This window comes from Sceloporus undulatus, chromosome 2, assembly GCF_019175285.1.
Source record: "Sceloporus undulatus isolate JIND9_A2432 ecotype Alabama chromosome 2, SceUnd_v1.1, whole genome shotgun sequence".
Taxonomy (NCBI): domain Eukaryota; kingdom Metazoa; phylum Chordata; class Lepidosauria; order Squamata; family Phrynosomatidae; genus Sceloporus; species Sceloporus undulatus.
In genome coordinates this window covers 226213633-226225188 of record NC_056523.1, presented here as the reverse complement: position 1 = coordinate 226225188, position 11556 = coordinate 226213633, and the positions used below count along the sequence as shown (strand labels likewise).

At 41.2% G+C, this 11556-nt stretch overlaps 1 protein-coding gene across 1 annotated transcript in view; it reads right to left on the bottom strand.

Moving 5' to 3' along the window:
- Nucleotides 1–838: 838 nt before the first annotated feature.
- Nucleotides 839–11556, bottom strand: part of LOC121924213 (sperm-associated antigen 17-like) — a 16870-nt gene continuing 6152 nt past the window's right edge. Inside the window, exons 2-5 of the mRNA XM_042455412.1 lie at nt 10528–10668; nt 6104–6169; nt 3075–3206; nt 839–1066 (exon numbers count right to left, since the gene is read on the bottom strand). Coding sequence (XP_042311346.1) covers nt 839–1066; nt 3075–3206; nt 6104–6169; nt 10528–10668 — 567 coding nt within the window. The remainder of the gene's footprint in view (nt 1067–3074; nt 3207–6103; nt 6170–10527; nt 10669–11556) is intronic.

Below are 11556 nucleotides of genomic sequence, written 5' to 3'. Positions count from 1 at the left end.
ATATGACCCCTTAGAAGGGGAACAGTAAGGAGAGAAATACCATCCACAAGGAGAGGTGAGGTGAGGAGAGGATTGTCAACTGTGTTGGCGACCTCTTGATTCCATCTATGCCTTCTTCTGTTGACAGAGGCATTCCTAGAGGAGTGCCTTGAAACTGTCTGACCTGAAGGAAAAGGAGGCCAAGCAGCTGACAAGGAATCTTGACCAAGGGGGTAATAGTATCAGTAAAGGACTCCTTGTCTTATGAGGTGAGGAAGGGATCATAGTAGGATCCTCTGCTTGAGAAACTGGCTGAACTATCCTAGATGGGATCAAATCCAAGATTTCTCCTTCCGAAGGAAGGCCCCCTTTTTAAGGGGGGGTTGTATATATTGTATTTTTAAAAGGTTGTACGCCGCTTTGATTGTGGAAACAAAAAGCAGGATATAAATTAAAGTTTTATTATTTATTTATTTAGAATGGGAATAATGGGGGGGGGGACAAAGGGCATGTTTTTGTATGAATTAAGAAGGATGTATTTACTATAGCAATGCTTTAAAAGTGGAATAGACTTCTTCATACGGTGGTGGATTCTCCTGCTTTAGAGGACTTCACACAAAGGTTGTATGGGCATCTTTCGTTAGTGCTTTAGCTGTACTTCCTGCCTGACAAGGGGTCAGACTAATGACTCTTGCAACAGATTCGAACCCTTAAGATTCGGGGGGGGGGGGGTGGACTATCTGGAATTAGAATTGGTCTAAATGTAGGTTTCCCCTGTACAATGTTAACAGGTCAAAAGAAATCAATCTGTAGAACAGTTCAGATATTTTTGAGAAAGAATATGTCACTAATTTATGTTTTACACACCAATGTACTTATCCAGGTCATCCTCTTCTCCACGTCGCTTAAGCTTGGTGTCTTTTTTAATGGCGCTTGCAGACACATTTGGTGAATCAGATGCCTTCTTCCCTTTCCCTCCTTTTCCACCAGACTTGGCACTAGGAGGCTTCTCCTTTTTGCCAGCAGGTTTCCCTTTCCCTTTCCCTTTTCCCTTTTCTTCTTTTTCCTTTTCACGATCTTCAACTACCTACCAAAACGTACATATTTTATATAAGTTAACAGGGGAAGGAGATGAAACTTGAAAAAAAATACATACTTAAAATTCTGCTTTCAAATTACAACCTTGTTCTGCTGCAAGGATCTGACTGCTGAGTAGAAATCCTAGAATGATTTGTAATTTTCATATTTTTTAAATATTTTAATAAATTAATAATTTTTAATATAATATATAATTGCAATTCTGTTCATTTGACTCAGTTATTTAAAATATAGATAGCATTTCCAAAACAATTATTTGAGTGTCTATTGAATTCAGAAGATACAGGGGGAATATAAAAAATTGGGGAAAAAATCAAGTTTATACACATCTATTCAGCATAAAAAGCACTTCCTAACTCAGGATAGGAAATTTTGAAGCACCTGAAATCTTTGGTAGAAGCGGTAGTGGTGTTGATGACCTACACAACAGCAGCAGAGTAGCAGCAACACCATGCATCTGCAGAGAAATCCTCCAGTTCTTACTCCATGGGAAGAAAGCAGTATCAAATAGTAAAAAATATTTATTTGAAGTACACTTGTCCCTCCATATTCACTAGGGCATTTTGCCATCTTCTCCACGCAGTGGCCCTACCATTTTCTTCTTACTTTTGCTGCCTCTTCCCAGGACAGCCTTGTTGTTCCTCTTTATACCAGGCATTCCCATGGAATGGACTTTGACAGATTCTAGTGCCTATCATCTTCCCTTCACATTTGCTCAGCTAACTCCAGCAAATATAAACATCTATTTTATTTTTATTATACTAAAGGTATAATACATCCCATTATCCAGCAATACAAAACAAAGCAGATACGGCATAAATGGCTAACAAGCATGGCAAAACTCTTCCTGACACTGTCCGTGCTTGGCAGTGATGTGCTAATTCCTTCAGACATTTTGGACAAAAGGGAGAATTTTTGGATTTTGGACTAAAAATTCTAATAGCACATGGTCCCAACTTGGAGGGGAAAATCCACTAAGAATGCTGCCACCTGCTCAGTTTCATCTTTGACAACTGAAGAAGGCAGAAGCTGGAATGTTTTGCTCTTGATAAGTTCTATTTACTAATCACAGCTATAAATATACATATCTTCACTGACTAACTAGATCCTTCTAGGGGTTTGCTTTTTAATCACATCTATTTATCTATCTGGCTTGGGTGTTGAACAATGGCTGGAGACCAGAGTTTGAATCCCCACTCAGCCATCAGTTCTGGGTGACCTTAGTCAAGTCCAGGGCTGGGGAGTAGAAATAGGAGTAAGGAGTAAAGGATTAAGAGGTTTTTACAGGAGTATGAGTAGGAATAAGGAGTAACAAAATATATTTGTTACTTCCTGTTCCTGTTATTATATCGTACATGCAAATGCCATTTTTTATTTTTTATTAAGAAATATAACAAGAATAGAAGTAACATTAAGAAAAAAGTATCTTACTCTGGAGTAGGACAAGGAGTAACCCTAAAATCACCACTACCCAGCCCTGGCCAAGTCACACTCTCTCATCCTCAGAGGAAGGCAAGGACAAACCCTTACTGAACAAATCTTGACAAGAACACTGTGATTGGTTTGCTTTGTTCTTGTTGTGGTTGTTGTGCGACTTCAAGTCATTTCTGATTCCTTAGCAAGATTTGTTCAGAGGCAATGTGCCAATGCCTTCTCCTGTGGGTGCGAGCATGTGACTTGCCCAACATCACTCAGTGGGTTTAATGGCTGAGCTGGGAATCAAACCCAAGTCTCCAGAGTTGTAGTTCAATATTCAAACCATTACTCCACACTGACTTTAGGGTGACCATAAAGTCAGAAATTACTTGGGAGGGAGACAACAACAAATATCCAGCAAAAATACAGATGACGTAATCTAGGATATATGCTTCTGAAATATTTTTCCTTATATTTGACAAATAATACAATACTGTACATGTGTGTCATAAAAAAACTGCCACTTAATTCAGTGGAAGTTATTTTCAAGTAAGTGTGTCTAGGACTGCTCTCTAATATACCTTCTTTTCAGCATCTCTTCTCTGCATGTCTTTCTGTTTGAGGCAAAGCATCTGATATTTAATTAACTTTCCAATCAGAGTTATAGGAAGTTGTTCCCCAGCATCCATAATGTTTTTTGCTGCCTCTAGTACCTGAAAAGAGAAACAGAATGATCGAGCTTTTAAGCACTTATTTAACTATAAGTTAAAAAAAAAACCCAACCAAATATTTTAATAGATTTTCCAGCCCCTAAAAGGGCTCCTGCCAATGTGAAAATATAAGGGGCATTTCCCCCAATCTTCCCCTAAACCTTGGGTTTTAGATTTGGAGTAGTGATAAGAAGAGGCATCCTGGCAGTAGAACATTTCTGAAAAATCCTCATATTACCCCCAAATTCAAGATTTTAAATCTCATACCAAAATAAGCCATTTGGAGCTTCAAGAGGTGAAGTCCATGTCACTTTCCTATTTTTTTCTGGCATCTCAAAATTCAATTGGGCATCAAAATTACTGGGTACAGATTCTGTAATTGGAATTTTCTTTTCATATATAAAATAATAATAATAAAATTATTTATTAATTTATAATAAAGAAATAATGTATTGATAATAAATTAATATATTCTGGTGTACCTATGGTGTCAACAAAGCACTGGCCCATTGTCAGATATTAGGGGGCCCTGAATTTAATTCTGTCTGTCCTTTGCAACACCTTGGCTGTCTCCCACAGGTAATCTCAAGCCAAGTGCCTCAGCTTACTGACCCAGGGCCATTACTCTTCCATGTTTTTAATCAATGACTTAAGCGATCAGCTAGAGAGATTCCTTAATAAGTTTGCAAATGATACAAAACTGGGAGGGATGACTAACACAATGGAAGACTGGAAGAGAATTCAAAAAGTTCATAGAAACATAGAGATGGAAGAAACCACAAGGGCCATCCAGGCCAACTTCTTGCCATGCAAGAACTCAAAATCAAAGCATCCCTATCCAGCCTCTTTTCAAAACCTTCCAAAGAAGGAGACTCCACCACTCTCTGAGGGAGTCTGTTGCACCGTCGAACAGCCTTTACAGTCAGGAAGTTCTTCCTAATGTTTAGGTGGAATCTCTTTTCCTGCAGTTTGCATCCATTGCTCCGTGTCCTATTCTCTGGAGCAGCAGAAAACAAGCTTGCCCCTTCCTTAATATTTAAACAGGGTTATCATATCACCCCTTCTCTTCTCCAGGCTAAACATTCCCAGCTCCCTAAGTCTTTTCCAATGGACATGGTTTCCAGACACTTCACCATTTGGACACGCATCTCAATGTCCTTTTTGAATTGCAGTGCCCAGAACTGGACACAGTATTCCAGGTGAGGCCTGACCAAAGCAGAATAGAGTGGCACTATTACTTCCCTTGAACTAGACACTATACTTCTGTAGATGCAACCTAGAATCATATTGGCCTTTTTAGCTGCCACATCACACTATTGACTCATGTTCAACTTGTGGTCTATTAGGACTCTTAGATCCCTTTCACACGTAGTCTCCTTAAGCCAGGTGTCCCCCATCCTGTATCAATGTATTTCAAATGTTTTTGCCCTAAGTGATGTAAATAGCATACCTTACATATTTAAATACATTACATTTAATTTGTTCTAGAAAGGCAGCATCCAGTTCCTCAGTCTGACTTGGGGGTCTGTAGTAGATGCCCACAATAACATCCCTGTTGTTTCCCTCCCCTTTTATCCAGATGCTCTCATTCTGGCTTCCAGGCTTCATGTCCTGGATCTCTTTACTGGTGTATATATCCCTGACATATAATACTATTCCTCCTCCTTTCATGTTTGGCCTGTTTATCTTAAAAAGGTTATGCCCCTCTATTTCTACATTCCACTCATGAGACTCATCCCATCAAGTTTCAGTGATATCTATTATATCATACTTCCTTTGTTGTGCTAGGAGTTCAAGTTCATCATGCTTATTTTCCACGCTCTGTGCATTAATGTAGAGACATCCAAGACCATGGGTCCCCCAACCTCTTGGCTTTTTGCTTTCAGGGATCATATTATTATGGTAAGGTGCAGTGCCTATACAGTGCAGTATCTCTTACTCCGCCTTTTAAAGGTTTAGAAAAATTTAACATATTCTTTCGAACAATGCATAAAGGTGAATTTGGACATCATGTATTAGTTAATGGCTTCATGTTTGTAAGGAGAAGAGGCACCTACATATCTCCATACGTTCAAGGCCTCCTTGGAGCTAACAGTCTACCTAGGTGTTCCCTTAGTGCCTGAAAAGACTGAGGACCAAGGCTCCTGCCTCATTTTTCTAGGCAAAGACAAGGTTGGTTCACCTACTGAGGTGAATAGTAGGTTGAGAGAGGAAGGCCAGTAGATTAAATGGAGAGACGAGGTCCTGGAATGTGACCAGGTGTGTGTGACAATAATAGAGTAACACTTACCGGTTTGGGGAAACTGCGAGTGGAGCCTCAGTGACTAGTCTCATACCTCTTCTCACAAACTGGCTTCCAATAGCTATAGGGGAGCCAGGGTGCAGGCAACAGAATAATGAATTGGAAAGGGATCAGCAATTGATGCCTGCCTCCCCTTTCTACCATTTACTTTTGTATATACCTGTAAATTAATGCTGTGGCCTTTTTTACTTTAGGTTTGGGTATTTGGCTCTCATTCTCAATACAAAGACCCATGAGAAAAGAAGAGCAAAAAATCCAGTTGGGCAATATCTTTGTAAATATTACTCAGATCTGTCCAACAATGAATTCACAACTGACTTTTTAATTTAGTGCACCACCTCAAATTTAATTTCGAGCTTTGTTCATACAAGGACAGTTTTTCTGTCCTTTGTGCCAGTTCAGGAAGCCGTCCATTAGATCCAAGGTAAAGAACAGATCTTTCGGCTGCAGTTCCTCCACCCAATCAAAGGAAACAACTGCAGTCAAGACAGAGATCAAAGGACATATTAAAACAAAGTTCACTGAATGACAGCATCTATTCCAGAGAAAGCTGGAACAAACCATGTGAGCAATGGTAATAGAAAATGCCTTCACTTACTTCATAATACAAGGGTGTTTCTTTTTCTTTGATCTTCTTTGCTTTTACATCTCCAGCTTCTATGATCTGCAAGAATACAAGGAAACAAACTAATCTAATGGAAATCATTTCCTGGATTCATTGTTTATATTGGGTTTAATATTCAGATGTCTTTAATTTGAAATACATTAGTTTCCCCATTTTTGTTTTTTTTTTCTCTTTGAACAGCAGGCTGCTATGATATATAATATATTGTTCCCCTGTGTTTCAGAAGTGGTTTACAAAGTGCATATTGAGGAACAGGGATGAATGAGTATGAATAAATTGCTTACCTATAACTCTTCAATTGGCCATCTGTGCAGTGACACATATGAGTGGTGTGCCTGCACAAAGGCTCCTGACAATCCTCCCATACTCAAAGGTTGTGGTTCTCATGCATATCATACTTCTAAACAACTACTAATACATCAAGGCTGGCATCAAGGAAGAGAATTTACAATAGAGAAAGAAGGTGGGGCATGTTGACTGCACAGATGACAACTCAAAGAACAATAACTACATATAAGCAGTCTTCATGATATCTATGCATCACATATATGGGTGACTAACATGCTAACTTGCTAAAGAAAGGAGAGGTACATCACAAGAACTGTTCATTCATTAAATTAATAATTACATTAAGCACGCTTCATTTGTTTTTAAAGAAACAATAGGATTAACAGGTAATTATAACTATATTAATCCTATCATCAATGTTAAATAAATAATAAATAAAATTTTTATTTATATCCCGCCCTTCCCAAGATCAGGGCGGCTTACAACATAGTTAAAAACAATGGTGCCATAAACAATATAAAAAATACAATTACATAGGCTAACCATACATCAATAAAAACAGTAAAACTAATAAAACTAAAAGCCCCTTAGCCCAACCTCTTGGCCACGGAAGAGGAGGGAGGCCCACAGGATTGTTAGTCGGGGAATGCCTGTTGGAACAGGAAGGTTTTTAAGTCCTTCCTGAATTGGGCCAGGGTGGTAGTCGAGCGGAGCTCGGTGGGCAGCGTATTCCAAAGGGCTGGGGCAGCTGTGGAGAATGTCCTCCGTGTGGTGGAGGATAACCTAGCCCCAGGCACCTTCAGTAATTGCTGCCCAGACGTTCTGAGGGTGCGAGGCGAAATGTATGGGGAGAGGCGGTCCTTCAAGTATCCTGGGCCCAAGCCATTTAGGGCTTTATAGGTAATCACCAACACCTTATATTGAGCCCGGAAGCGAATGGGCAGCCAATGGAGATCTTTCAAAACCGGTGTTATATGGCTGGTCCTGGAAACGCCAGTGACCAGCCGGGCTGCCATATTCTGCACGATCTGTAGCTTCCGAGTTTGGTATAAGGGTTGCCCCATGTAGAGTACATTGCAGAAGTCCAGTCTCGAAGTTACCAGAGCATGTACAACAGTTTCTAGGTCCCTCTGGGCCAGGTATGGGCGCAGCTGGCGAATCAGCCGAAGCTGATGACAGGTGCTCTTGACCGTCGCATTCACCTGAGCAGTCAGATGGAGCGACGAATCAAGAAGCACCCCCAGACTGCACACGGAGTCCTTCACAGGGAGCGTGACCCCGTTCAGGACAGGTGGAACCACCGCCATTCCTGGACCAGGAGAACCTATCACTAGTACCTCCGTTTTCTCTGGATTCAACTTGAGTCGGTTTTCCCTCATCCAGCCCATTACTGACTCTAGACAGGCCACGAGAGGAGAGACGCCATCCCCAGTCACTGCATCAGTCGGAGACATAGAGAAAATAATTTGGGTGTCATCAGCGTACTGATAACCCCGCGCCCCATGTCTCCGGATGATCTCTCCCAGCGGTTTCATGTAAATGTTAAATAGCATGGGAGACAGAATGGCTCCTTGAGGGACCCCAGTTTTAAGGGCCCGCTCGTCGGAGCACACGTCTCCCAGCTGCACCATCTGGGACCTCCCGGAGAGGTAGGACCGGAACCACTGGAGCGCAGTGCCCCCGATTCCCACCTCTGCCAGGCGTCCCAGAAGGATACCATGGTCTATGGTATCGAAAGCCGCTGAGATGTCCAAGAGCACCAGCAGGGACACGCTTCCCCTGTCGATGCCCAGATGGAGATCATCGACCAAGGCGACCATGGCCGTCTCAACCTCGTAACCCGCCCGGAAGCCAGTTTGAAATGGGTCCAGATAATCCGTTTCATCCAAGACCGCCTGAAGCTGGATTGCAACCGCCCTCTCGATCACCTTACCCAAAAATGGTAGCAGCGAAACAGGCCGATAATTATTATGTACCAGGGGGTCGAGGGAGGGCTTTTTTAAGATTTTACAATGGCCAATTTCAATTGAGATGGAAATAGCCCATCCCTCAGAGATGTATTAACTATCCGGCATAACAATAATGTTACCGCCGGTCCCCCCTGGGCCGCTAACCACGAGGGACAGGGATCAAGAGAGCAGGTTGTCTTCCGAACACTTCCGAGGATCTTGTCCACATCCTCGGTACTCACCGACTCAAACTGATCCAGTTTAACAAAGTCCACGGAGGCTCTGGACACTTCTACCCTAGGTTCTGCTAAAATGTCGGCGTTCAGACCTTCGCTTATGCGAGAGGTTTTATCCGCAAAAAAGTCGTTAAACAGGTCACAGCAGGCCTTAGAAGGTTCAAGGATCTGGTTCAGGGCAGGAGGGAGCTGAGTTAGCTCCCTAACCACCCTGAACAACTCTGCCGGACGCGACTCTGCGGACGCAATACGAGCACCATAGAACTAGTTCTTTGTTGCTCGTATTGCCTCTCCGTAGTCCTTCAACAGTTGGTCTAGGAGAGCCTTGTCGTCTAAGCAAAGGTGTTTCCGCCAACGGTACTCTAGCCGTCGCAGAGCCCGCTTCCTTGCCCGGAGATCTTCAGTATGTTAATGTTAATCTTATAAGTATTACCATGCAATTGCCTAAAGGCATGAGATCCTGTCTGATCTTGGAAGCTAAGTAGGGTCAGTTCTGGTTAGTAGTGGGATGAGAGACTGTAAACAAATACCGGTGCTGTGGGCTTTATTTAAGAGGAAGGAATTGGTAAACCACTCTTGAGTATTCCTTGCCTAAGTAAACCTTATGAAATTCATGAGGTTACCATAAGTCAACAGGCAACCAACTCCACTGAATTAAGAACAGTTACTAAGTGGCAGAAAAACAGCCAAATAAATTAAACAAAATAAGAGAAATTCACAAAATTTACATAAATTGAAGAATTCATTTTTAATGTGGTGATAGAGATCACACTAAGATATAATTTGTGTGTGTGTGTGTGTGTGTGTGTGTGTGTGTGTGTAGTGAATCAAACCATGAAAAAAAAATTAGAGCTCTGAGAAGATGACTAGCTTGCTGAAGTAGTTGATATGTTAGATATCTTCCAACCATATGAGCATTAGTTTCATATAGAGCAGTGATCCCTAAAATGTGCCCTTTAAGGGATTTTGGACTTTAGCTCCCAGAATCTCAGACTATTGGCTAACATGGCTGAGGGTTCTGGGAGCTGAAGTCCAAAATCTCTTAAAGAGTACAGTTTGGGGACCATTGATATAGAGTATTTCACCAGTTTGAAACCTATACATATTCAGCAAGGAATGATTCATATAATTTGATCTCCATGATGAAAGATTTTGCCATATGAAGCAACTCTTCTGTATTCATGACAACATACCATCATACCCAGTTCCATCAGGGCTAGCCTGAAGAAGAAGAGCCCTCCCTCCGGTCCATCTGCCTTGGTCCAGGCCTCAGAGGGAGAGAAGAATGTTGGACCTGATCCCCTTCCCCCCTCACCATTCCCTTCTCCTTTTGTGTCGTGTCTTTTAGATTGTAAGCCTGACTATCCCCTCTGTTGTAAACCACTCGGATTCCCAGTGATTGGGCAGTATATAAATAAATCCTATTATTATTATTATTATTATTATTATTATTATTATTCTCTGTAGGTTACACAGAAGTTACAAAACCCTACAGCAATAGCAGACGTTGAGTTGCAGATGGCTGACAAATTGAAATCAGAGTTCAACTGGTAGGTTTCTGGTTCCAACCGTGTTCGTTGGTGTAAGGCCTTTAGGAATATTAGTCCCCAAAAGTCTTCAGGAAGGGGTGATAGACCCCCAAAAGACAGAAAAGTATACAACAAAATATATTTAAAGCAGGGGAGATTACCAAAATCTTTTTTTGAACTAAAAGAATCCCTTACGTTAGAGGATACGTGGAGAATTAAATATGGTTTGTCTAAGGAATTTACGTTTTTTCCAAATACCCATCAATCCTGGTCAAGAATAGATATGTTTCTGACTTCCCCAGCTATCAGTACAATGGTAGAAACAGTTGAAACTCTACCAAAAATCCTATCGGACCGCAATCCAATTTTACTGTCTTTGAAAAATAACAAAATACCTGTGCTAATATTCCTTCCCAGGACACCACACTGAAAAGCCTCCTCTGCGGCACCTTCACAGCAAGTGACAAAGCCTTCGTGTGGAGTTCATCCTCAGCTTGGCTCCCAACAACAAAGGCAATACTGGGATTCCAATTTTCCTGTTCCAAACAAACAAACAAACAAACAAGCAAGCATTTTAGCTATATTTTAAAAGTGTAATGGTATTTCTTCCTTCTCCTTTAATGTACTTTTCATGTTCATAGTGATTATATTTGAATGTAGCTAGTCTTTCCCATCAGGTTGCAATATTATACTATTGAAGAGATAATTTTCATTGTATACATGAAGTTAAGAAAATGCAGTAAACATTTCTGTTATTCTGGTAACTCATGCATTAGTTAGGAAAATAAGAAAAATAAGATAGGTTTAAATCTGAATGTTAGTAAAATTAAAAAGTCTTAGCAATGTACCACAGATTATGGAACATTGCAGAATAAAGGTCTAATGACTGCAAAACAATAGCAAATTATTACTTCATTAAATTATTAGTAAAAAGTATTTCTCAGCAAAATACAACCTGTTAAATAATAAAGGTTAAACAGTTTGTTTCTTCTTTGCCTTCTTCTTCATGTAAGACCCCATTCCCACCGGGCAAAAAAAGCGGCTTATATTGTTGCGATTCGGATTTTTCCCGAGTCATATTCAAATCTGGTCCCTCGTTCCCATTACGAAAGGGTGCAAACGGACTTGGGTTTTTTTTTACCCATGTTCTCATTCCCATTGAATTTTTCTCGGTTGTAATTTGAAGCGGACTTTTTTGCTCTCCATTCCCATTCCCCTTCTGGAACTTCTTTTTAAAAAGCAGCTGTCAATCAAGCGCCTAGATGCTTGATGTCACAGCCAATCAAGCGCTCTATTCCCCCCAAGTCCCTTTGCCTTCCAGGCTGTGCTGTGTCTTCCCAGAGTCCCTCTGGAAAAAGGAGCCTTCATCCCCCCCCAGTCCCTTTGCCTCCCCCATTGTTCCCTGGGCTGTCGGGGGGGGGGGG